Source organism: Falco rusticolus, chromosome Z (assembly GCF_015220075.1).
Source record: "Falco rusticolus isolate bFalRus1 chromosome Z, bFalRus1.pri, whole genome shotgun sequence".
Taxonomy (NCBI): domain Eukaryota; kingdom Metazoa; phylum Chordata; class Aves; order Falconiformes; family Falconidae; genus Falco; species Falco rusticolus.
In genome coordinates, this window is record NC_051210.1 from 74,861,145 (window position 1) to 74,888,789 (window position 27,645).

The window sequence follows — 27,645 nt, forward strand, 5'->3', positions numbered from 1 at the left end:
CACTACAGAGTAATGCAAAATCTTATACAGAAGAGAGGTATTAATAAGCACTTGCAACTTGCCAAGCCTGGTAGAAGGAATCAGCTGAATTTCACCAGCTGCTAGTCACCAAGGTTGTCTAAGAATAGTCTTTATTGCCTTTCAGGGTAGAAGTATTTGTTTCTTAGTGTCTTGGCCAATCTTTCTTTCTCTTATTCTTTCCATGAGACGATCTTGCAAAATGTTATTTTTCCAAAATATGGCATTGTCTGTTGATGAGTTTGGCAAGTTGTCATGGCTATATTTTTTTATAAAGACGTTTCTGAACTGGAGCTTTAAAAATAAGCAGAATTAATACAGCTGGGGTGGAATATAGAAGCGGTGATGAGAAGGAAGCCTTGCAGCTGCTCCCCAAGCACATTGTCTGTAACTTTCATAATTTTCCCTCTGGTAAGAAGGGGCTATGGTTATCTTGAACCACTGGTAAATCCACCGGCAACATTGTTAAAGCACAGAATACTTTTTTCCTGATTCAGCAGTAGAGCACATACAGCTCTGCACACATACTACCAGCATCTAGCTTGTTGCAATGCTATCATGGCAGTTTTGTTTTAAAATGTGATGAGGAGATGTAGCTGCGTGAGGCTGGGGCTTGGTCTGGGAAGGCTGTGGTGTATGGGAGGATCCATGGAGTCAAGTGTCAGTTACAACTCCCATTAAGCATGCATGTAGCCTGGAGGGATAGATGCTGTTGCAACAATGGGAAGGTACTCAGGTGACATATTAGTTAGAGCACTTAAACTGTGACATGGAAGACAGAGGTTTATAACTCCCCTTTACTGGGAAAAAATTCATCCCACCCTTCCAGAGAAGTTCACTAACCTCCTACATATAATGGCATCTTAGTACATTCTCTGTCTTCTCTAGAAGTTGGGCCAGGGTGCAACTAAAAGGGCAGGGCATTCACAGTGCTGGCAAGTAAAAAATGATAAAATATAACCTCATGGCTCAGCTAGAGGAGTTAAAGAATTTTAATCCTGTCATAGAGCCATGTTCTTCATTGTTATCACTTTCTTCCTTTGTTCTCTTTTTTCCTAAGCACATTCTTCTGTGCTTAGCATTATGGTTCATCTTGTGGGCTTTCAGCATCCTCTTCCTGACATGCCTGAGTTTTCTCTTTCTCCTGTTTTGGCCACAGAGTACATGTTGTGCATTACAGGCTTGGGCCAGTCTGCTGACGCTTGGGTTTGTGATTCTTGTTTAGCAAGCTAACTCCTTCACTGAATCCGTCATTCCCAGTCACCTTGTGATCTGACCACTGCAAAGGCTAATTTAGTCTCATCTGTGAGAAACACTGGAAAACACTGGCATGATTTCAGATGGTAGAATGATAGAGAGCTCTTTTAAATATATTTCACACTTGCCCACAGCAAATGGCTTGATTTTGACAGTAGCAGACAGTAACAGGCATAGTCATTTTCTAACCTATTGCCTAATAAGGTTTCTAATTATCTGTGTCAAGATTTTTTGGTTTGCTGGTAATAAAATTTTCATATAAAACACAGTTTCTACTTAAGAAAGATTAATAGAAAATCTAAACTTCAGGTTCAGCATATAGAATTAAAATTCATTCTGTTCCCATACAAAATATATTCATCTAAATGCGTTTCTATACTAGAAAGAATTTATGCCTTTTCTCTCGTAAACAGAGCCTACAAGGCTTCAGTTTTTCTGTTCTCCAAATCTTAAAATCAGTCGTTCCTCCTTCAGGCTCTTAGAGCACAATGGGCTTGTTCTGAAGGTCACCAAATCCAGCCTCTGACATGAGAATTAAACTTCGCAGCCTCTGATCATTTGTTGGACAACATTTGTGCCTAGTGATATCCATAAGCTCACACTAGCTTATGAAGCATCTTATTTCAAGTATCATTGCCTTTCTTTTCAGGGGAAAGAATTTTCCATCTAAACACAGGGCCTGATCCTGGTCTGCATGGAAAGATGTACTAAAATTAAAGGGACTCCAATTACAAGTAAAGATTACTTGTGTGTAGTCTTCACAGACTGCATCTTGAGATCTATGATCTGCATGTTGTATGCTTCTGGGGAATCATTCAGCACCACGGTAGTGATACAACAACATCATAGTTGTACTGAGATATGGAGTAGCTCGTGGGTTTGGTTTTAGTTTACTAGACAAATGTGTTAGTTTTCAGTTGCCACATCAAGAGATTTTGGAAGGGCATTTGGACAGCATGGCAGAAACATTACTTTTGGGCAAGTTGGGGCTTGATCAAAATTATTTTTTTCTCATAAATTGACATTCAAATCCAAGCTGAAAATCATTACTCATTTGGCTGAAAACAGCTTGAAAAAGGGGAAGCCAAACTGAATGCATTTTGGTTGAAGTCAAGCATATTCTGGGTGCTGCATCACAAAATGCTTTACACAGCAGGTTAATCAATGAAACATGAAATGAACTCATGTTTCTGAGGCGTGTCGAAGGGAACTGAAGTAGACTTGCCAAAACACAAGAGCATAACTTTGCCTGTGGTCTGAAACCACATAATTTTTAATGAAAAAAGACGAAAGGGGAGACATGATGAGATCAATATTTCAAGTTTTCTTTCAACTGCATAGGAATTGGTGATACTCTCTTCTTTCCCAGATTGGGCCATTTACTTGTAGCCTGTTTGACAGCCTGTAATAGAAAGAATGAAAGTCAGTACAAGAGGAAAAACAACTAAATATTATACTCTTTCCTTTTCAAGATCTGCCCATACTTTTATCTGTACATTATTAAGTGACCAATCATGAGTCTGAATAATTTCAGTAAAATTAAATTTCATTAAGTTAGCTTGCATATTATTCCAGTTTGAATCATATGTTTGAGGACAACTGAAAATATGCCAGTCTAGCAACAAGTTCAGGAATGTAGCTGTATAAACACAACTACTCTTTTAACAAAAGTGCACAAAAGACATCAGTCTATTCAGGAAAAAACAGCAGAAACTTCACCATGTAACAATGAGACATGTTTTGGGTTTTTTTGATACGCCACTAAAGACGGAAATATTTATCTGATAAAGCTAACGAATTTATGCATATTTTAGATTCTGTACTAACCTGATTTTTAAAATGTAAACCTACACTATTGTTGCAGATCCAGTACTTCTGAGAAAGAGACTCCATGGACAGAAAGTGAAAAAATCAGAGTGTGTGTCCGAAAACGTCCTCTAGGCCTGAGAGAAGAGCGGCGTGGGGAGGTTAATATCATCACAGTGAAAGATAAAGAAACGCTACTTCTTCATGAGAAGAAGGAGGCGGTTGATCTCACCCAATATATATTACAGGTAACGTGCTCCACTTGAATGTTGTGTTTATGAGCCAGTCACTTGCACTTGCTAGTCGCTTGGGATAAAGCAAATTGTGCTTGGAGTTTCCATGAGGCAAAACAGGCTGTCTGCATTTCTTGCACTGCAGTAGATGGTGGGCTCTTCTGTGAGCTCAGCATAACTATATTTGTATTGCTTCTGACTTATGCCAGCCTGTGGCAGAAAACCTGAGCTCAGAATTTTAAGCCTCAAAAGTATGTCTCTTGCAGCTTTCTTTGCAAGTGTCAAAATAAAACCCTCTGCTACATGCTGTTGCTGCAGGAGAATTGCCTGCTGCAGTCTCCTGATAGCTGGCCAGGGTACTTCAGTAAGGAATTTCCTTTTCACTATTTCAGCACTGTATGTCTGTTTCAATGAATCACATACACCCTCATTCCCTCCTTCTCTTTGTTCTCAAATGCTTTTGAAAATTAAGTTCCCTTTTGGTCTTTGTTTCTTAATCCCAAGCACCTTGTACTGTCATAGTTCAAATTCTCAATTTTGACTGACAGCACCAGGACCATAAGTGATTTCTAGAGAGCAGCAAGCCATTCTCACTCTACTGGGTGTTATTTTTACAGTCTGGGTCCTAGGAACAACTTGGAGTATCCAGTAAAAATTCAGTTCACAGCTCTCTTGGGCCCAGTTCATGTACCACCTTTTATGGTGTGACACATGCAGCAACTCCACCCTGTTCCTTCCATCTGACTACCTATATTTGGCATTTATACAATGCTTATCACCTTCGTATCTCAGTGCATAATAACTACTTTAATTTTTTTTTAATTTAAAAATTTTAATATAAAAAAAATAATTAATTTTATGTCAGTACAAACAAAATCTTGCTGTCAATCAGTGTAGTCCAAACAAAACTATGCCATGGCAACAGCTGTGTCTATTCTATAGGACCCAGGAAAACTTCTTTATTTCCAAGTCTGGCTACTCGCCCTGCCTCAATCTCTGGTTCCTATAGAAAGAACGGCAAGGGGTACAGAGCAAATGGGAGGTGTTGGGGCATATTCCAGCTTGACGGTGGAGGGACCCAAACTGCAGGCCTGTCACAGATTACATCTGCTCTCTGAGCTGACTGTAGCAGCTGAGACTCCCTGATCTAATCTGCCTGTGCGTTAGTATGGTGTGTTTGTGATTGTTGAAATTATTCTCATTCTCAGAGATCTGCCATCTTAATTTACACTGCAGTGAATTTGAGAGTGAAATGTTGGACACCAGTCTGTGGAGGCTCTTTTGAAAATGTGATGTTTGTCTCTGTCCCTACAAACACTACTCTTAACCTAGAAGGAGCCTGTACTGAACTCTGTTGCAGTGTTTCCACAGCCCCGGCTGCTTAGGTCAGATCTGGAGTGGGAAATTTTGGGGTTTCTTGCCTCCTTTCAAGACAATACAGTCCAGCTTTTCTTAGAAATAGGTTCTATCTTCTCTGACACAAGTTTAAGTCTGCAGAACAGACATCTAATCACAACTGAGGACTAGGTTTAAGACAGTCAAGAGCGACTCTGAGTTCTTTTTACTGTTACAGTCTTACTGTACATCTGTAGGCTGATTCATTTAAAGAACAGGGGTTTTGTAATTAACATTTTCTTGTCAGAAGGCTGTGGTAGGTTCTACTTCAGAATGATGGGAAATTAAGGCATCTTGGCCTCCTTTATTATTTTTTTTTCCATACCCTCAGTCTTTTGATTAGTCATAACAATGTGTTCCTGCATATGTCATGCCACATGGTAAATGTGCTAGATCACTCTGTACCTGATCCAAAGCCATATGAAGTCACTGGAAAGACTTCTGTTATTTAACTTTACCTTTGAATGGGGGTGAAGGGGAAGTGAAACGTATTCATTTTCATGTAAAGATCATATTTATTTTTCAGCATGTTTTTTATTTTGATGAAGTCTTTGGGGAGTCATGTACCAATCATGATGTGTATATGAAGACAGCTCATCCTCTCATTCAGCATATTTTTAACGGGTAGGGCATCAGTGCTTACGTTTTGTTATTTTTTGCTGTGTTGTTTTCTGATTTCATATACTGCTTTAGTTTTCCTTTATGCTTTTCATCTTTTGAAAAATACATTCATTTCACCTTTGTCACATACTTTCCCCTTTTAGAATGTCATTGATTGCGATTTTTACAAAATAAATCCGGGAAAACCTTCTTCACATTTGGTGAGAAATCTTAATCACAAAGAAAGTTAAAAATGGACCTCAGGTGCAACAAAGAGACACTGTGGACAGTGCAGAATGAAAAAAAGTGTGTCAGGATTTCTGATTCTAATCTCCACTCTAACAAAGGTTCTGTGTGTTATAGCACACTCATCTGTACAGCAATAATATTACCTCTCATGAAACTGTTGTGAGGTATTTTTGCATGTATGGTTCACAAGGCAATAGAAATTATTAATAAACCTTGTGATTTATTTTTATTTTATTGATTTATATTTGCTTAGAGGTTTTTAGTCATAATCACATACTTCTTGACTAATGGGAAGTTGATGGTAGCTTTACAGGAGTGATCTTACTTTCATGCAAAGTAACAAGCTGGAATGTAATTACAATTTTGAGTCTTTGAAGGAAAGGATTATGCATCCATGCTAAAAATTAACAAAATGGAGCACTTTGTTGCTGCAAATCTCCAAGCATCGTTAGCAGAGACAGAGGGTATTGTGCTCTTGAGAAAAGGAAAGTGAAAAAGGAGAATAAGGCTTGTAGCTTCCTGTGTAATAATCACTAAAGGCACAATTCACATTACAGCTAATCCAGTAATGCCACCAGAAGAGATGCCACTGTTTTTTCTCAGCTTTCTGTAACTTTTTTGTCCCTCCTGCTGAATCCCGTTCACTGGCATTGGTCTAATCTGACACTATGGTGAGCTAATTCTGCAGTCTAAACTGCAAGAGATTGTTCACTGTGCTTACTGCAGCCCTACATTATTACTCATATCTTTGCTAGGGTACTGAGCCAGCTAAAAAGTCTTTTTTTAAGGTAGATTTGTTCCATATTCTGAGACCGTGGCATTTTATGTGCATTGTCATTATAATCTTAACGTGATATGATGACAAAGATGGAGCAATCTGGAATAAGCCAAGACTCTGGTTTTACTAGCTGGAGTGAGTAAACCAAACTGCTCTCTGTCACTGAAAGGGGATGATCCTCTTTCTTACTGGTCACTAAACTCATTCCCATAGATTATATGGAGCCAGTGTGGGCATATTTTGTCATCCTCTCAGAGGTAATTTAATTCACTGAAACAGCAGAAAATTGGCTTGCGAAAGAGTGGAAAGCTTTCTGTTGTTTCAGTGCAGTAAAGTCAAATACCAGAGCCAGCACCAGCAGGGGTGGGTCAGTGGGGTAGGTCACACAGCTGGAAGCAAGGGAAGGAAAGAACAAGACCTTCCCTTAGGCAACAACAACTCTTTAGACTGACTTAGCTGCCTGCAGGACTGCAGCCTGAGACAAAGCAACCCTGCTCAGCAAATTACAGGGCTGGAATGTTAATTTTCATCAAGTACAACATGCATTAATACAGTGCCTGACTTCTGGCTGTTCTGCATCTCATGTCACAGCTATTTTTCTCTGTGATTCATCATTAGCAGGGTTCCCACTCATAATCCTATGGTGTTTCTGCAGCATCTAAACAGCTGGAAGAATACTAATAATGCTTACTTTCCTTAGATACATTTTTGGCATCTGGAAGAATGGAAGAGAGCCAGCACTCTGCGACATGCCAGACCTCCATAGGAGATGCTTGGGAATCACTGCTAAGTGTTTTGCAATTTCCCAGATAGGATAGCAAACCAAACCTCATTGCTAAGAGGCCATTACAGATAGATACTGACACTGCAGAATCTTCTTTAATAGATAGGAATGTATCAGATGTGACACTAAAGATGCAAGTTATCTTTACAGAGGCAATGCAACGTGCTTTGCATATGGGCAGACTGGTGCTGGCAAGACTTACACTATGATAGGTACTCACCGGAACCCAGGACTCTATGCCTTGGCTGCCAAGGACATCTTTAGACACCTGGAGGCACCACAGTCAAGAAAAGATCTCCTTGTTTTGATCAGTTTTTATGAAATCTACTGCGGACAGCTTTATGACCTGCTCAATGGAAGGAAGAGGTATTTAAATAAAAATACATTTTTCAATAAACTTATGGTTATGAATCAGTTGGCTACTGTTTATAAATCAGTTACTGTTTCCTCAATTACACTTAATGTATTACTATTTTTAGCAAATGTTATGTATTTAATTAGGGTTGTTCCTAGGAGCTCCTTAGAGAGGAAGGCACAGAATCCAACACTAAATCCTATGGCATTGATAGGGCCTCCTGGTTTTTACTGTTCGGGGGTAGGGATAAGTAAGAATAAGGACCTATGGTTGAGATATGAGCTCATGCTGTTTTGCTTACACTATAATAATGTAATAGCTGAACATCCACAGGTAGAGAAGGAACCTTCCTGTGGCCAGAAGTTCTTATGCCAACTATTGTGGAGTCCCTCTCTTTCCCTGCTCAAGCATAACCTCTGGCTGTCCCACCTGTGCTGGTGGGGCTTCAGTTCTTGCCAGTCAAGTCTCTGAAGATCCCATTGATCTCCCCCTTGTTGTGCTTGACACTGCAGAGCCTGCTTACCTCCTCCCTGAACACCTTTGCCCAGCAGCCCAGTGACTCAACTGGAGTGAGCCTCTGCAGGTGATGCTGCCAGCACCCTTAGTAGTAGCACCTCAGTCCCAGGCTTGTTTGTATGGATGTATACTCCTACAGGAGCTCCATCTGGAATGGAAATTGGGACAGTTCAGTACTTACCTGATATAAAAAGACCACTGTGGTCTGAAATGTCTAAATAAAATAACAGTCAGTTAAGATCTCAGCAGTGAAGTCTTTTCAATGGTCTTGAAGGAATGTTACCTTTCAGCTGGAGGCATTTATCAGCTTTGAGAGCACTATCCTTAGAGCACACTGGAGGGCTCAAGGGAAGGCTTTTTGCCTGGGGAAGCGAGCGTCTGTTCACAAAGGAAGCACCTATTTCTGTGCGTGTGTGTTCCGTTTCTCCAAAACAGTCTTTAAGGAGCAGGCGGTGTAATCTGTCATGTAAGGAGTCAGTTTACTAAGGAAGAGTGCCCTTATATTCTCTGCATGTCTGTTAGCTATCTTATGTGTCATTGAAGGAGACGATTACACTTCCTCCTGTGTGCCTCATGTCTGTATTCTTGCTGTACGCTGTAATGCTTCTCTGTGATTCATAGAAGAGATGCTCTGAAGTCTGACTCTGTGGCTATTTGAGCTACTTAAAATCCTTTGCAAAAATCCTGCAAAACTGAACAGAGCATAACTTATAACCTGAACTTCCTAGAGAAGTCTGAGGTGCAGTTTGAAGAAGGACAGGAGCTCTAAAATAGACACATGAGGATTTATTTCCCTGCCCTGTTATATTCCTGAACTAGCAGAAAAGCATTGCTAATGTCTTTAACAGTGAAATGTCAGTGATATGCGTTATAAATGAAATAGCACTTCAGTTCTGAAAATAAATTAATGACAGTTGTGCCTCAGTCAGTCGTCTTGATCGCTTTTTCACAGTGTCATAGCACTGACATGTCTTCATTGCTGCTGTTTGAGATTTCTGAAATCTGTTATGCACTGCACTGTTTCTTTTTCAGACTTTTTGCAAGAGAAGACAGCAAGCATGTTGTTCAGATAGTTGGATTGCGGGAGGTGCAGGTGGACTCCGTAGATCTACTGTTAGAGGTAACCTCTATGTTTGTGATTGTTTTTTGTCTTCTACAGCCTGGTTTGCTGATTTGTGAGATAATCATTTACAGAGATTGGTTTTTATTGTGTAGTACAGCTGTATGTTCTTGTTTAAGGTTCTGAAATTGGTAACCCCAGCAGATCACTGAGGAGCACTACTGAAAGTGCCTTTATTCAGTAACGTTCTTGGGTCACAGTGACTTGTGTTAGCAGCATACAAGCTGTTGATTTACAGCTGTTGCTTCTGCTGCCACTCCTTATGGAAAGATCTTTTCCAAGAAACAGGCTTCTATCACTATTCCAGAAATTAAATAGTGTCCCAGCAAGGGATCCTGAAAGCTAGGTAGGTGTTTTTCTCCCAGTGTGGTTTCTTTGGCTTCTATGAACTTAAATTTTATATATTAAAGCTACACAGATGGTGGGACAAAAGATATAAATCTGAAAAGTAATAGAACTAGAAATCAGAAAATACTCAAGACTGAGATATTGATTTGAATTAGGATTAAGACTGCTTAGGTAATGATTGGTGAAAATAGCCAAGTAAAATGAGGATATTTAAATGGTAGCTGACATTCAGCACAAGCAAGACTTCAGTTTTCCTTCCCTGTCTGGTTAAGCCCTAGAAAGGTACTGGCAAATTTTCTGTCTTGTCCTGCAGCAAGCAAGCTACTTAAATCTGCTTTCTATTTAGCCTGACTTTGCATAGTTTAATTTCTTTACGCTTCAGTAAGGAAGTGTAAATTACTAGTGCCTGATAGTGTAATTGACTCATTAAAACCGGCATGGTATTGTCCACTTATATTCCATTTAATTTTGGTTTTGGTCTTCCCGTTAACTCCAAGCTTTGGGACATGCTGGTGATACTTCTGTAAATTAGAGTGTAAATGTGCTATATGGTTGATAAAATAATTCCTCTGTATTATCACATTCCACACACAGAAGAGCTATTAAATTGCTTTATTCTTACAGTTACCGTGGCAAAAAAGATGTCTGATATTGTCCACAGGGCCCTTTTGAACACAGAAATGTCACTGGCTTGACTCAGAGCATCTGAATAGTCTGCAACAGATACATGGAAAGAGTCTTGAATACGTCTGTAGTTATTCATTATTCATTGATGTTGGCTTTGGTTCAGAAATTATCAGCATTTAGCACTAATAATGCTTGGGAGCTGCAGCAGTTGGTTAGGTTGCTGGTTGAGAAGTGGCCACTGAAATGCATAAATAATCCCGTCTGTCAACTGAGAATGTATTGATTTTGCTAGATAATATTTTAATTTATTTTTACAATCAGAAACAAAATTAATGACTTTTATGAATGCCCTGCTGCAGTTGCTGCTACACTTTCTGTGACAGTCCTTAAAGGTTTTCAAAAGAGAATTATCCAGATTTATATCTTGAAGGAGCCTTTGTCCTTTTGCCTTGCTTCTCTTCCTTGTTTTCTTATTTTATTGCTGTATTGAGTATAATTGATCTTTTAACTTTGTTACTTACGCTGGTGTAATTTCTTTTAGTTGCAGAAACGCAGGAAGATTTTTAGCACTTTGTATTTTTTCTGTAACTTCCTGGCTAACAGTACCCATCTATTACATGAGAAAGTGAAATTTTACAACACGGCAAATCGTCACATGAGTCCTTTAGGTTATGTCTGCAGTCTTAAGTTTCTTTCATTACTGCCATACTTTTGCTTTTAATTTTATAGTTTGGATATTTGGCAAATCTGAGTGAATGTGCCATGCAACAACTTTTTACCTACAGTATGCTCTCTAAGCTCTGTAGTGTCACTGCAAGCAAGTCCGTATACAGAGTTGTGAAACTAACATGGGAAAGGATCCAGTCTGACTTAACAACTGCCTTGCACCGAATCTGAAGACTGTAATGAACCATTCCTCCTAATGTTTCCCCATCTTAGGAGGACAAGATCTCTTTCTGAGATATTGTATTTTTTACAATTTGCTTGCATTTTGTCCCCCTTATTTTGCAGGTGATTTTGAAGGGGGGGAAAGAACGCAGCACTGGAGCTACTGGAGTCAACGCTGATTCCTCTCGATCTCATGCCATCATCCAAATACAAATCAAAGACACAGCCAACAGGACATTTGGAAGGTAAGACTAGAAGTGGCAGTGCTCAGGGCTGATGAAGTCAAGCCCAGGCACATCCAGGAGGCAAAGAATGAGGAGGTGTTGAGTTAGCAAGCAGCTGTGAGTTGAATCAGAAGATAGGGTTCAAAGGGACTCTGAGAAATTTCACAGTCCTTTCTCTGTTCCCAAGGAAAGTACTTAAGCCACATCTGTGAGAGCTTTGTCAGGCTTGTTTGTAAAAGTTTCCAGTGAAGGAGTTTGGCAATCGAATCCATCCCTTCATCTTCAGTGTCAGAAATCTTTTCCTGTCTCGTGTTAATCAGGTAGATGTCCACCAAGGGCATGTCCACATGTGAGGCTGTCACCTTTGAGGTCAATAGCAAGCAAGCCATTTCTGGGATCCAGTTGATGCCATTCTGCAGAGTCATCCTAAATTAGGTCAGATGGATTTGCCCCTCAAAGCACCTCTGTCCTGTAATTGACTACAAAGGGAGCCTGGGATGACTAGCTCAGGTGGAGATGATTCCATTAGAGATGTTTGCCTTTGGTCAGAGGAATTGTAGTACCTCACCTAAACCTCCCCGATAATTTGAGAGTGTGACTCTGATGCTATCTGCAGCAGACAAAGAGCAGTTTACTTCCTCTTGTAGCAGCCATTTTACATATTTGAAGACTCTTAATTGTGACTCTTTTCAGTGCTCTTTTCTCCAGACTAAACAATCCCAAGAAACAGGTCTGAGGAAAGAGGTCTAGGTGTCTATATTAGTGCTGAGTGTCAAAAAAACATGCTGACACACCCTTCCAGCAATTACCATGTTGATGTACTTCCAGGATCTTATTTTAAATACAAGGCAAAATGCAAAAGCCACAAATAGTTGAGAAAGGAGAAGGCAGAACAGGCAGGCTTAGAAATAGTAGTGTATGTGGTTATGTAGGTGTGGCATGTGTGCCATTTTTTTTGTTACTGAAAGGGAGGTGGAGCTAGAGTGGGGAAAGTATGCCAAGATACGCCTGTAAGAGAAGTCGGGGCTGTTCCAGGAAAAGAAGGAAAGGCAAAGACAAACATACAGTGCAACAGTCAGTACAGCAGCTGGCACCCAGAGCTGGGGAACATGAGAGGGATTGATTGAGTTTTGTGGAAGGAAGGGACAAGGAACACTGAAAGCTCAGTGTATTACTTGCTACACTGGAAATTTCTGTTGGTATTGCTCTGAATTTCCATTTGATAGGGCAGCTATTTGCTTTACCTGGAAGGAGAATCAAGAAATTTACAATTTCTTTAATTGTGTTCTTATGAAACTACAAGCACAGTGATTATCTGCAAAGATCAGTGTGTTGCACTTTAAACAGCTTGTCCATTAAACTGTGGAGCACTTTCATCACACGCCATTACACTTTCTATAATGATTGTGTTTGTGCCAGGATGCTGTGACACTGTTCCTGCTACTATGCTTATTTTGGGGCCTCAGATATTTCCAGTGGGTATCTATCTTTTCAAAAGTAGTTGTTTCTATTCATTCTTCTGATGTCCTGTGTTGATGTAAAAAAGAAGAAAAGAAAAAGGAAAAAGAAAAAAGCCCCTAGAACAAATGGAACTTTGTTTTTTCTAGAATATCATTCATTGACTTGGCTGGCAGTGAAAGAGCAGCTGATGCCAGAGACTCAGATCGACAAACAAAAATGGAAGGAGCAGAAATAAACCAAAGCCTTTTAGCAGTAAGTTACTAGCATGTCTGGGGAAGGTTTTGTATTTAATTATTAGCATGTGTTTTAGGATAAAAAGGAACCACAGAATAATATATCTATATATTCCAAAGAGGGGGAAAAAACAACCAAGTACTAAGTGTGTCCAGTTTAATTTGTCTCGTGCCTGAAAGACAGTTTAAGAGGGAAAAGATTTTGTGATGAAAATAAAATCTTTTTACTCCATTTTTACAGCCAGCCAGGTAAACATGGCATGAAGAATGTTAGGTATAGTATGATGTATCCCATATTTTATACAGAAAGTTTGTCCCTTTTACTTTGAGAGAATATTGGCTTGGGATTGCTATATTTGTTTCATAAATGGACATCTGTTCCTGCTAGTTAGTTTCACCACTTGAACTCAGACTTCTTTGTCAAATCAGGAGCAAATAACAACTACTGGAGAGCATTGAAACTAGCAATTCATGTATGGCGAGGAAGGAACAAGAAGAAATGCACTCTTAATGCAAACTGTCTTTTAGAAGGGTACACAGTTGTGTGAAGAGGGACAAGGAGTACAGAAATGCCATTTAAGATAGCAGAAGTGCCTGTAAGTATAAATTGTGCAGAAGGCTTTGCACCTTCTTTAATTCAAATGAACAAAGCTCACTCATGACTGAGGGCTTGTCTAAGTGAGACTGAAGGTGATATGCAATGAGTGAGTGTGAGTCAACGCTGCAGAAGTTTGTGCACACAACCGTACCTCTTATACCATAAATAGGAGGTGGCTTGCTCTGTTTTGAGAATGTAGAATGTTCTTTTGCACAGAGGCTTTCCCGCTGTGGAATATTAACATTCATACTGGGAGACAGCCTGTAAAGTGAATGTGTTTCTTGAGTACTTGCTGGTGAATAACTGCGTGGTGTGGGGAGTCAGGACCTGAACAGAAAGGATCCCTGGGAAGTGAGGCTTAATGTAAGCTCATGAAACTCTTTTAAAAGGAACTTTAAAATCAGACTGTGTGTATTTTTAGTATTGTGTGAAGCTGAGTAAATATCTAGACAGTCTATAAGTAGTCACTGAATTAACTATAAAAGGCATCTTTGGGTAAGCCTATGTGACCTCCAGCCTGTAAAACCTGGCTCTGCCTTCAATGATCATAACACTGTCTTCAGGCCTTAAAACACATGAACTTTGAAGTTTGCTGCTGATTTGAATGTTTGCATTCAGATTCATGGACACATGATTTCAAGTAGAAGATACTCAGATACTGCAATTATGAGAAGCAGAATAAAAAATTAGAATAGTTTGATCTCTTCTTACTTGTTAGAGGTGTGATTTTATTTTTAATAAAATGGAATAAAAGTGGGAAATAAGTGTCATTTTAAGTGTGTGTATGTAGAACGTAGTAAGGCTTTAAATGTACAAAGGCTGCTTCATGATAGTATCACCATGGCAATACTGTAATCTACTTTTTTCCTCGTTGATATTTGCTCTAAATTAGTTGTCTCATGACCATACAGTTCGTTTATGCTCATTTTAGAGAGCATCCAGGCTTGATATGAAGTGTGCTATTGTGCTTATTCCAGTGGCAGCATGACAAAAAAGTGCAGATCTTTGAGTTTGAGCATGACATCTTTTTCCAGGGCTGGTAATAAATCAAGGGATGCTTCTTCAAGAATGCAGGCTACTTCTGTTGACAGTTATTAACAATAAGAAGTTCTAATGAGTTCTGTGAAGGGCACGGGTGCAGCTAGCTGCTCATATTCTGTTAGTTTTAATGGGAGTTCTGTAGCTGTATCTCTATCCCCTGGGTAGTCTCTTGTTTCATTCTCAGTGTTTCATGTATAGTTCTTACTAGCCTGTCAAAAGTTTAGACAGACAGGTGGTATCTGTACTGCCTTTTCTGAGTGTGGGCTTGAACCTGGACTTAAGACTTGAACCCAGCTCCCCTTACAGCTAATTGTTTGGTGTGGGTCCGCGTTCTGCCCTTTGGCTGGGTTTGGCATGTTGCACTGGTGTGAAGAGGAAATTGCTGGAGATCGGCTGCCTTCTCATGCAGCCCAGTGTACCCACACGTAGACGGGACATCTAGACTGCAGATTATAGTCAGTATGGGGAGGAATATGCACTCATTAACTCATGCTGTATCTGACAAAGGTATGAAAATGTTGCCAGAGTGGCATAAGAAATTTGCACTGCTGTTGTCCAGAGGAGTGGGGTATTTTCAGAAGGGGAAGAGCTGCTTCTAGAAGAAAGAAATTTGTAAGAGGTGGAGCTCAAAAAGCTCTGTTCTAAGGGTACACCTGCCCTGCAAGCTGCAGCATGATCTAGGATACACCCAATGTGGCTTCAAACCAGTTGCCTATGGCACAGGCAGCAGCAGGTCCACAGGAGCGTGAAGCTCTGTGTGTGCTGGACATGCACGTTTACCCAGGTTCTTGGGTTTTGTATAGCCCACAGAACCACAGCAGGGCTGGCTGTGCTCTGTGCTGCAGCTCTGCTCTCTTTTGAGTGCGGGTAGGTAAACTGCTGCCGCTAACTGAACTAGCTGAAGCTGGCTGTTCATGGCTGTGGCAGCAGCAAACTCCCCTTGCAAGGGACATCACGTAGTGGGAGTCAAAGGTGCATGAAGGACATAGTACATTCATAGGCTAGCTCTGATGCAATTCACTTCCTTGCCAGTGTGTGATTGATATGTTCTTCCCTCCTCTTTTTTTTTCTTACTTTTCTTTTGGTAGCTAAAGGAATGCATTCGGGCACTGGATCAGGAACATGCACATACTCCTTTCCGGCAAAGCAAATTAACTCAGGTAAAATGAGCAGAAAGGCAACAGTAAAGGCTTCCCTGGTGAGAACAAAATAATGATAAAAAAAAATTAAAAAATAACATAATTCAGTAATTGCTTTTAAACTCCTGAAGAAAGGAGAAATGCACAGCTTTTGCAAATGTTAATTTTAAAGGCTATCACGGAATTAAAGCCAACTGCAGTTCCCGCAGTCAATCCTGTGGGCTGGCATTGTGAAAACCAAATAAACCAAATACTAAAACCTAACAAACCCACTAACACTACCTTCCAGACTCTGATTCAGAGTTATCGTCCACCTCCATACAGTCCGCAACCGATTTACATTTTCTGTGCAGTAACAGCCCTTGGAGTTTTCATTAACATTTTTTCACTCCAGTTGTAACATATGCTTTATTCCTCAAAACGTATGGGCACCCTTGTGGCACCCGGTGCAAGGGCTTGTTCAGAGCCCTGATTAACATCTTATTCACTTTAAATTGCAAAGAATTGCAAGATAAATTGAGACAAAAGGACTACATTTTAAAAAAAAAAGTACCTAATGTTAAACTGCCTCTGTACATATTGCTAATTGACAGGAAATGCAAGATACATGAATTTCTAAGAATATTGTTTTTGTCCTTCCAACCCTAGGTGCTAAAGGATTCTTTCATTGGCAATTCTAAGACGTGTATGATAGCCAATGTATCACCTAGCCATATAGCTACAGAGCATACACTGAACACTTTACGATATGCTGACAGGTAAGTGATGAAACTGAATCTTGCTAAGGTGAAAAACAGAAAGAAAGAAGTAATGTATGATGTTTGAGGTTACGTTTTATTTTGGTTGCATTGGAAATGTTGATTTAGGCAAGAAATGAAATTTTCACAATAAAATCCTTACCTGGTCCAACTCCTATATTTGGTCTTAAAATTCTCTGGGTCTTGTAAATCCTTTCTGATGACAGCTTTTAGTGATGAAGATATCACTGTGCTCCCTTTAAACTGCAGGATTACTAACCTCAGCAATCAAAGATTCTGTTTTAGTTTTGTATTGTAGTTCTGCCAAGAATGTGTGCAAATCCTTCACCCTCCCTCCTTAGGAGGAGGAGGTAAATGACAGGCTGTGCAATGCTGGGGTTAAGAGAATAGATGCTCAAGGGGTAAGAGGAGTAAAGGAAACAGTTGAGGGGATACCAGTTAAGCAGCTCTTCACATTTACCCTGGTGAGTCTGATCCAGGAATCTGTAGCTCTGTACACATATCACCTGAGCAAATTAGCCCCACTGCAACTAGTCCAAAAGCCTTAGTTTGTGTCTTGTGGACTTTATGATGTGCTGTGGAGAGTACTAGCTTGTCTTGAGCTGGCTCTGTGCCGTGCTGGATTGTAAAATGTGGAAATGCAACCTTCTTGCACTGAAACAGAGGCCATCTTCACTCGTTTGACCTGTTACTCACTGTTCAAGGCCAAAATAATGCCATAGACCTTTCTAGAAGTTCAGGCGGTTGGGGTGAGGGGGTTTGATGCCTGTGTGGATCACTGACAAAACAAAAATCAGGACACTGAATCCAGTGTTTAGCCTTAATTTGTGAAAACATTAGTTTGTTCTGAAGACATTGTTATTTATCTGAAAGCATGAAATCTTCTAAAGCCAGCCTCATTTACAGAGTCAAAGAGCTGAAGAAAGGGATTAAGTGTTCTACCCCTGTCACAAACAGACGTCGGACAGCTGGAAACTTATCTCCAAAACGTGTCCAAAACTCTTCCTCTTTGCCACCTGGGGAAAAGAGTTCTCCAAAAAAAGTAAAGCTAGGCCTCCAGCATCCGTCAAATGCTACAAAAACAAAGGCATGTCCTGCAGCAGTCCAGCCACCAAGCGTCCCTTTTACCTCTACTCCCAGGGGAATCAACAAAGGACATGCTTACAAAGGAAATCCCAACTCACTGTGGTTCCATCATACCGGTCCAGTTAAGGGAGTCCTACGGATAGCACATCCCCTGAAGAAGAAAACTGATGATCTGTCCCCCGACTCTGAAAAGAGCCCTACTGCAAAGGATTTAATCATCAAAAATGCTGCCACAGCAGAAACAAAAAAGAGTGGCCAGAAAGATAAGAATATGCAAGACAGACCACCTGCCCACTGTCTGAAAGTCCAAACAGTGCAACCTGTTCAGAAACAGCTTGTTTCTAGAGATGATTTTTCCTTTGGAGATGGAAATCTGCCTTCTGATGGCAGACAGGAATGGAGAAACTCCTTTGCTAAACAATGTGTTGAAACGTGGACAAATCTGCCTCCATTTCAGAAGGAAAGGGAAGAGCATTTACGTCTTTATCACCAGCAGTTTCAGCAACCACCTATTCTACAGCAAAACTTGAACTATCAACCTCTTGAGAGGTTTTTAACGCAATACAAGCCTGAGGAGATTCAAGTAAAGCAGGAGCTGAGCCTTACTCCCACAGAAGTACAGACCAAAGAGGGGATGCAGCTGGAAGATCTGGATGACAGTGATTTCAGTGAAGATTCTTTCTCACCTGTCTGTAGTCAGAAGAGTGTGAAAAGAAGAAACACCAACAAATGCAGTCAACATTCATTTTTCCTTCATCAAAGAGAACAAGGAACTGAAGAAGAGCAAAAAGGCCAAAAGCGACAGGGTTTATTTTTTAAATATGCAATACCCATGCAAGAACATGAACTAGATGACAGTTGGGATTGTAGTGAGGGCAGCCCACGGACGGAGGAATCCATTAAAAATGCAGACTACAGCAAAACTCCAGCAGACTGGAGCTATGACTTAACTACTGAGTCTTCTCCAAGCAATACTGCAGAAAAACCTTACTGCCTGCAGGAAGATCCTGCTTGTAACTGGAAAAATGGCAAAGATTTCCTAGCTGATCACAAACAGTACAAATCCAAACACAGGTGTCTTGTTTATTCCAGTGAAACAACCTTAGTTCCAGAAAAGGATGCTTCCAACTCATATGTTTCTCCTGTATCGAAACCAGGAACTCTAGAGTGCAAAGAGATCAACCTCCAGCATGAAGAGAAGGAAGAATCCACTTTGGATAGACAGGCTGCCCTTGCAGGAGATGTAAAATGGAAAGCTCCAAAAAATGGAGTTTACCGTTGTGGATCTTCCAGCTGTTCCTCAGAACTCACTTCTGAGCTGGTGGCCCCCCTCAAGGTAACCCTTCTTGACTATGAGGAAACAACTGATACAGAGAAAGTGTCTTCTAACCAAGAGAAGTCCCCCTGTGTGAAGCAGATCTCTGACAGGAACATACACAGCTCCCAGAACAGGTTTGAGGAAGAGGGCTGGCAGTGTACAAGAAGCAGAGCTCTGACAGACAGCATGCTGGAACTGGGGGAGCAAATGCGTCGCAGTGGAAGGCACTGCACCTTGCTGTGTTCCCCACAAACAGGGGACAAGTGGCTGTCACCTACCTGCTGTGGTGTGAAGCCATGCTGCTGCCTTCTGGGGTTGGGTTCATCAAAACACGGAGCTGTTCACAGTTTACTTGTTGGATATGACCTGACAGAAACATCCACAGCTGAATCCACAGACTCCGGGAGAGAGAGAGAGGGTGGTTTGTTTCCGAGTAGCTCAATGAGCAAAGAGTACTCGGGTGGCAGACGGTGTGGTGCTGGTATTCAAGATACTGCTGGTAATTCAGGAAAATCTAACTCAAATCAGGGACCCAGCGTTGAGCCCATGGCTCAGGAAATAAACACTGATATACCAGAAAAGACCTATTTTTCAGGTGCATCATGCCTTCTCACTGTGGGACATACGGATTACATAGCCCAGTCCCCTTCTCAAGGAAGCACCCTGCTGTTGCAGCACAAGTCAGGACTGAGGAATGAGGACTTCAGTCATTCTGAAGACCCAGCCAAGTCATCATTCAGCAATGAGGGAACAGGGCAGAGTATTTTTACACAAGAGATTTTTGCTGCAGATTCAGGATCTGCAACCAAAGATAGTAAGCCATTTGCAAATGCAAAGAGCCCCTCAGGCATGTCCAACAGCAGCTCTCCAAATGCTGCATCAGAGATGGGAAAATGGCAGAGGGAAGCCCTAGAAAAAGCACAGTAAGTCTTGCTCATCACTGAAGTTTGTTATGAAGTGTAGAAATTGTAGACATGTGATAGATACATTTGCCTTTATTTGTGTATCATACTTGTATGTACTTCAAAAGCCAAAGGGAAATCAATCTATGAAATAATTATTTAATAAGATTAATGATAATTTATAGTAATTATCTTATAAATATATGATTGCTTGTTATTTAGTGATATTTTAAAATCTCACAGGAGGCCAATTATTCTATTAGAGCTTCCTAGGATAATGCTAGAGGAATTAATATTTTAATACAAACTGCAGTTCTCAGTAACTAACTGGCTTCCTATAAGCTATAAAGTACCTAAAATACATCAAAACTTCCCATTAAGAAGGAGGCGGTAGCTGTTCCATCCCTATGGAAAGAAAAATACCTAGAGCAGTGGGCAGTCACTGAAGATGCAGATGTCAGGTTTCAAAATACTATGAGCTGCCACTGTCAGCTCCCAAGGAGTGGACTGCATTCACATGACTGAAAATAGATCGTTGGTCAGAGAAATCTGCTCAGAGGAATGAACGGCAGCACTGCCTTCCCGCTCTGCCTGTTTTTTGCCAAAATGACTTATGGCCTCATGGTTGTAAGCCATTTCAGCAATTAATTAGGCAATTTTTGGTGCTTCTAGATTTCCCTGTGGTAAAAAGCAGTATGTGCCCCTGTGCTGCCTATGTTAACAAGAGGCTGTGGTCAGCCCTCTCTGAGCAATCCTCAGTCATCGAGGTCAACTTTAACCCCAAACCAGTGCATTCCACTGCACTTCAAGGAGCACTGGTGTGCACTTTCTGAATGCCAGGGAGACAGGACAGCAAGGATTCCTCTGGGGCGGTACTCCTCCTTACAGGTTTATTCAGGCCAACAGTAATTACAGGTAGCACAGCAGGCTATGTAACCACTGGTATATTTTGTATTAATCAGACAGGCTGTAATTCGGGCCCATCAGCAGCAGCTGGATGAAATGGCATCCTTGTGCTTCAAGGAAGGGTGCTTGATAAATCAGATGTCAGCAATGGTAAGTGTCTCAGATGATGATTTCAGTGCCTGTTGAACCTGCATAAATTAATCTTAAGAGATTATTAACTTGAATTAGTGATGTGATGTTCCCTGTCAGTTCTTCCTGGCAACCTCTGATGCCTCCCTGAGTCCTAGGAGAGGCTGCTCGTTTTCAGTACCTGTTGCGTCTTTGCCAGTCTCCACACCGCTGGGTCCTTGGGGGAGAACGAGACTGACGGGCCAACTCTGACCTGCTTGTGTCTGATAAAACACTTTCTCTTGTGTTGCATCATGCGTGGCAGACTGTACCAAACAGGGCGTCTTTCCATGTGACATTTATCTCCTTGTAGGCTGGAGCAAGTAAGTCAATACCACAGAAAAAAGCAGCCCCCTAAAGCATGATACTGGGATGTCGCAGTTGGTGTAGTGCCGCGTTGCCTCTTCCTTCTGGGAGTCCCTTGCCTACCACACTGCAGATGTGCCAACCCACGGCCCCGCTCACTCCAGTGCTCTAAACCACCGCGACTTGTGCCCTTACAGGCTCTTAACTTTTGTCACTCAAGTGTTTCTTTGTTTATCGTTGTCTTGGACACAGTAACGTTTGCTAGACCTAAAGACTGGCACCTGCATGGCCCCGCTCCTAGCCAGGAAACCCCAGTACTCAGTTTCTCCTGCATCCACATAGATGCATGTCACAGCTGTGTGGGAAGTCTCATCTCTCACCCAGACTATTAACATTTCCCAGTGAGAACCTCCTGTCTTCCCAGTTCCCTCATTTTATCCATAAAGCCAAGCTCTGTTACTGCATTACAATATATAGAAACCATTCAATTCCTACCACAGTTCAGATCTGAAGTACAGCTACTGGGACTGTTGCGTCAGGGATTTCAGCACGGAACCACCATGTGGCTTATTTGCTGTGATTTCCAGCTGCACGTGATGTGTCACCAGATAACGTACAGAAGTTCACAAAGCAGCACAAGATCCATAAATTGTATTAGTTTTGTGGCAGAGAATGCAATGATACAAAACAATCTTTTATTTTTTAATTTTTAAAAATCTTTTGAGAATGTTATTCCTAAGTCTGTTGGTTATTAGACAACAGGCCCTCCCCCCATTGCCCCATTTATTTGCCCCTTGCAGCAAGCAATCATTTTCTGGCTAGCAGAATTATGATAAGCTTGCCAATCCTCGCAGCAGTCTGTGAGTAACTTGTATCCTGTAGTGTTATTTCACATCATGACCTTTCTTGGGGCAGTGAAATTAGCCTGGACTTCGCATATCAGTTTCTCTCCTTCCACTTTCAGATGGTTGCAACTTCCCCAGCCATGAAACTTTGGCCCAAAGAGAGACTCCTGCCAAGATTAGCCACATACTGAACAAAGCAGTATTTAAAGTGCTGAAGAAAAATATGCCATGGCAGCTGGGCTGGTCTTCATTACAGTCCTGATGTCCCTGCAAGACAAAGGCACAGTGCACAAGATAGCTGGAGTCCAGCCAAATAAGCTTTTGAATAATTGATTTTCATGCAGTAGCAGTTGAAACCCCTAGCACTAAGGATGCTGACACCTCCCAGCTTTTTAAGCACTGACCTGTGAATGGAGGCATCAAACTGTTCTCAGCTGGACAGCAGAGCAAGTCTGAGTGCTCCCTTACTAATACAAGCCCCACTGAAAAATAGCTGCCTCTGTTTCAGTTTTAATCACAGTTTCATATCACTTTTAATCCATGTGACAGGTTGCTTTGGAAGGCAGAGTTCCCCTTGGCTGAGGCTATGTACACTGCTGATGTTTCTCATGTCAGATCTGACAGACCTGTAGCTGTGCAGGAGTTGGACTGGCCCTGCGACTTGATATTAAATAATGCCACCCACCTCCCCAGAATGGGCTATCGTATCTGGTCAATGAGTGTTCCAGCTCACTGTGTTTTCATGATTGCTAGATCCAACACAAGAAATGTCAGGAACAGTGTCCAGTACATCATAAAACTGCATGTCAGGTACCAGTCCCTATACCAAACTGTTGAAAAGCTAACCAGTGTTGAAGGGTGCTAAAAGGTGCTTTATACATTTTTATTTTTAAACGACTGTGTTAGCTAATAAAACTACCAGAGTGAGCAAACCTCAGTATTTAAAGGCATTGACTTTTTCAAGGGTCAGGCCTTCAGTCAGGAAACTGATTTAATGTGCTACACTGCAGAATGGAAAACATGCTTTTATGTATTGCTGCAGAGCATAACATGTGCTGATTTTTTTCCAACCTGCTGCTACTGTTGTTCCCTAAACTTTCTGTTTGCCTTCCTAACCAGGATTTTCAGAACTTAGTGACCAAGCTGGATGAAATCTTGGTACTGAAGTCAAAATGTATCCAAACGATGCGAGCCCAGCTTCAGCTCTACTTAGCCTCATCTGGCACTGACATGTCCCTGGAAACATCTCCACCAGTTTAGACCTTCTTTGCTTACCCATGCAGAAGAACAGCTACAGGAACCACCAGTGTTTGCAGCACACTTGGTGCTGCAGAGTGTGAGTGGGTAGGGGATAACTTTCGGTTTTATGTTTGTGATTAGTGTGTTTTTTAGTTAAGGATGGAGAGAATTCTGAGTAAATAAGAGATAACTACTTGGCACCACAAGCTTTTGTATTTCCTTCATACCAGTAGGACAGTGTTCTTAAGAGTAACAATTCAGCAGCCTGCAAATATCTCACCAAGCAGTAGGCAGTCCTGTCCGCAGTATTCATAGCAGCTTCTTAAATGTTAACAGCACTTCTGTGTGGCCAAGAAAATGAGGGGAAAAGAAAAAACACTTTGAAGCCAGACACAGATCTGAACAGAAATGTTCAAAAGCTATCCGGAAAAGTGCTTGCAAACACAAGCCAGGGAAGAGAGAGGAGCTGCCGTTTAAGTACACCAACATTAACTCAACCATAAGTAAATGGAAGTCAAGGCAGGACAAGAAGTGCTGTCACTTTTGGAAGGAAGGTTATTGTTGCATTTGTTCTTTGCCTGGGGAAAACACTCCAGAGCTACTGAAAAAGATGGCTTAAGTCATGGGCAATGGGTGGTTTAGTAAAGACTGTACCAAAGGTTCACCTAGCATGTTACTAAGCATGTGGGTTTCACACTGCTGCCAACAGTGAGAGGCCAACAACTTACACGCTGCAAACAACACCTGATCTCAGCACTATGGCTCAGCTGTAGAGTGCTCATCATCTGGGTTGGCAGAACTGATTTTTGACATCAAGAGAGTGCTTGGTTAGAAGCAGTGGGATTTTAGAAGCTGCTAACGGTGCTGTTACATGAAGCCGGTATTTGAATCAAGAACTACAGAATGATCAGCTGGAGCCCTGCAAAAGCTCTGGTGCTGCAGGCATCACATCTGAACCACAGAACAGGTCCACTTGTGGAAGCCACAAGTGACCTTGAAACACGCTCAGCTGACGTGCTGTGTGAGCGCTCCCACTCCAAAATTTGGGCTGTCGCAGCCATTTCGGTGTCTCAGTAGTGCCTGTAGTAGGTCTGTCAAAGCCTGCTCAGTAGCCAGAAATGCCAAGGGTAAGGGAATGCTGCTGCCTGACCAGCTGTCAATTTTCCTGCCTGCTTCTACACCTGCCCTGAGGAGCCCAGTTTTGGCTGAGCAGCAATACAGTAGTCACAGTGACAGTTTCTGGTGTTTGGTACAAACACTCCCAGGAATGCCACGCAGCGTAGCCCTGGGGAGGCAGAATTCCAAGGGATGGACCCGTAGCAGTAGGAAGTCCTACATCAGTGCCCTGACTGCTGGGTTGTTTTCAGCACTAGTTAGTCTTCCTCTTGCTACCGAGACTGGATTACTCTGTGGAGCAGAGTCCCTCCAGGGTCTGAGTTTATGGCTCCCAAGACGGTTCTTCTGTGCAGGTTACAGGCCAGTAGCAAGTGACACCTGAACCCAGTTCTCCCAGTCCCCTTTTCAGAAGCCTTCCTCGCCCAGAGGAATGAGGCTCCCAGGAGCAAGAGTGTCAGTGGTATTTCGGTACTTGTGCACAGCGCAGAGTAGTGGCGTTTGGCAGCCACCAGAGAGCTATAAGGCAGCTGAACGCTTGGTGTCTCATTAAAACCATGGAGGGAAGATACGGCATTAAACCGAGCTCCCCTTTAAAACATGCAGCTCTTAGAAAGCCACCCTCCACCTGCGGCTGGTGACAGCTTTCCTGATTGAGGAGAACGCATGGGGTGGGGTAGTCCTTGTGCTTTCTGAAAGCATAAATGGATGTTGTTTCCCTCAGGACTTTCTCAGTGAACATGCAGAGATACAGGCTGTTGGAGAGCTGCTGAGTTTTGCATTTTCATTTGGAGCCAAGGAAAAGGTCAGACTGCTGCAGGATGTGTGCACAGGGCACAGGAAAATGAGATGCCCAGCCAGTAATGCAGTGCTAGGAAGGAAAACTTCACCTCCTCGGACATTTGGGAGATGAGTATTGGTTGATTGTACTGCCAGGCCTTTTAAAGAGCAGCTCAGCCAAGTACACTCATGGGTATTCTCAGCCTCTTACCCAAGCCAGCCATTTCTAAAGCGACACACAAGGAAGAACCATTTTCACAACTGACGGGGCCGTGTCCTAACCTTGGTATTTTTAGAGGTAGTTTTAACAAGACTGATGAGTGACTGAAAATTTCCATGAGCAGAGGAAGTGGGAATTAAGCCAGCTACCAAATCTGAGACAGCTGTGAATCCTGTCCAGCCTGCCCAGAGTGTGAAAAAGGCATGTCTGTCTGGCAGATCTGAGCCCCAGTGCAAGTTCCAGAGCAGGAATTATTTGCTCCCTGGACGAATGGCCAGGAACACTGAGAAACAACAAATAAAACCAAACAACAACAAAGCAGTTTTCCAGGTCTGATAATACTTTTTAAACTAGAACCATCCAGCTAATCCACAAGACTGTACCTTACTAAAGATAAGAATTTATTATCAGTCCGTTCCCAGAATTTTATTTTCTCTACTGAAGGTGGAACTTTACTAAAATAAAAAATAAATTAAAAAAAAAAATCCCTGGCTGTGAAAACCCACACATCCTTGGCAATAACAGGACTACAGACATACTTGTGATGCCTGCATGCCCAGGGAATACCAGAACTGGGCTCTTAGTACACAATGGAAACTACCAAAGGTGTTGCCAAAAATGGTAAAAAATTTTCTCTCCACTCTTAAGGTTTTTACCTAGATGCTGCTTTAATTCTTGTGTGAAAAATGTGTTAAATGAGCATTTTTAACGTGTCATCTCCTTACTGCTGTTTAGTATTGCACTGACACCCGATATGAATGGTTTTCATTTCAACCCAAGGAATGTATGTGGAAGTGTTTGTCATTACAGCAGTCTAAGAGATTAGGAGAGCCTGGCCACGTACAATCAAATACATACAGAACCAAAATGGGTTCACTTTTGTATTCAGCTGCAACAAAGACTATTAATGCTCATGGCAGATGCTTGGTGTTTGAATAATTGATGTTATTTAAAATAAAATTGTTTATTGCAGAACTCTGGTGAATTTTTTTAAGTAAATGTCATCAAAAGATCCATTTGTTTGATTGCAAAAGATTACCTGGGGCTGGAACCAAGTATGAGATCCCCTTCACACCTGGCCTGTTGACACCACATGTTTCAGAAGCTGCCCTCCAGCCACGGGCCCACACAGCCTGCAGCAGCAGCAGCACGACCCTTGCACCAGGCTTTGCTGCACGGCCGGCAGCAGCCAGCTGCCCCCCAGCACGGGGAGCTGCCCAGCCGCACGCCGTGCCCAGCTGCTGCGGACACAGGCTCTGGGGTCAGCCACCCACGGGTGTCCAGCACAGCCACTCTGCTGCAGGAGCCACCAGGCCAGCTGAAGAAAGCCTTGCGGCATGCTGCAGCCCTGGGACACCGGGCATCGGCAGCTCCCACTGCCTGACCGACTGTAGGACCCCAGAAAGGAGTCACCTTCAAAACAAGGTGGTGACCACAGCAGCGCTCTCATCCCAGCAGGTCTCCAGCCATCTGCAGGCAGAGTAGGAGGCCTCAGCTGCTGTGTGGGTGACCGACAGCTCTTCAGTGCCAAAGCCCCTACCAGGCTGCTGCTGTCCGGAATCATCAGGAGGCAGCTCAGGGGGTCTCTGGCTCAAAGCACAACCACCAGTTTTGGCTCTGTCCCTACACTTCCCACAGGCCTTTTTCCACCACAGCACCCAGACCTCAGCTATGCGGCAACAGCTAGGGCAAGGCAGAACAACCTCTGACAAAGTTAAACCGGTGCCAAGTGCCAGGTAGATGACTCAATCTGAGCCGAGAATCTAAGGAAATGCCCTAATGTCTCAAGTGTGAGCAGGGACACAGTCATCTGACCAGCTGTCAGCAGGGCAGAGCCCAGCCCCGTACCAGCTACCAGCAGGACCTCCTCCCGTCCAGGCTGAGCTTTGTTCTTGACAGGAAGAGGATGACAGTACCAGAGTCACTAGTGATGCACAGCGCCCAGAACAACATTCGAGTCTCATCGTATTGTGTCACTTGGTACACATTTCTTCGGAAGTGCCTCTCCCCTAGGCCACCAGGTTAATCCCCTCACCCCCCTGGCCTTTCCTTCTGTGAGAAGCCACCCCAGAAACACGCTTCCACCCTTCAGCTACCCAGTGGTGCAAGACCAGAAACCTCACTGCCAAAGCAAGAGCAGCATCTCCAGGCAAGACACAGACAGGTCCATAGGTCTCCTTGGAAGGAGGAGACCAGCTTCACAGGTATCACTTCACATCTTACCCTGCTCCACTCTCACCTCAACAGTCTCTACACAGCATGGTTACTGCAGTGGGGTTAAGAGCTGTCCCTGCAGGGGCAGACTGTGAAACAACTTAACACACAGGAACACAA

The 27,645-nt window shown here is 42.4% G+C and overlaps 1 protein-coding gene across 2 annotated transcripts in view; it reads left to right on the forward strand.

Moving 5' to 3' along the window:
- KIF24 (kinesin family member 24) overlaps positions 1-25,716 on the forward strand; it is a 31,271-nt gene extending 5,555 nt beyond the window's left edge. For both annotated transcript variants that reach the window (XM_037373306.1, XM_037373307.1), the window contains exons 3-13: positions 3,140-3,329; positions 5,236-5,333; positions 7,271-7,486; positions 9,024-9,111; positions 11,098-11,219; positions 12,806-12,911; positions 15,620-15,691; positions 16,319-16,428; positions 17,335-19,755; positions 20,697-20,790; positions 23,079-25,716. In XM_037373306.1, the coding sequence (XP_037229203.1) occupies positions 3,140-3,329; positions 5,236-5,333; positions 7,271-7,486; positions 9,024-9,111; positions 11,098-11,219; positions 12,806-12,911; positions 15,620-15,691; positions 16,319-16,428; positions 17,335-19,755; positions 20,697-20,790; positions 23,079-23,219 (3,658 nt within the window). In that variant the 3' untranslated portion in view covers positions 23,220-25,716. The remainder of the gene's footprint in view (positions 1-3,139; positions 3,330-5,235; positions 5,334-7,270; positions 7,487-9,023; positions 9,112-11,097; positions 11,220-12,805; positions 12,912-15,619; positions 15,692-16,318; positions 16,429-17,334; positions 19,756-20,696; positions 20,791-23,078) is intronic.
- Positions 25,717-27,645: the final 1,929 nt, after the last annotated feature.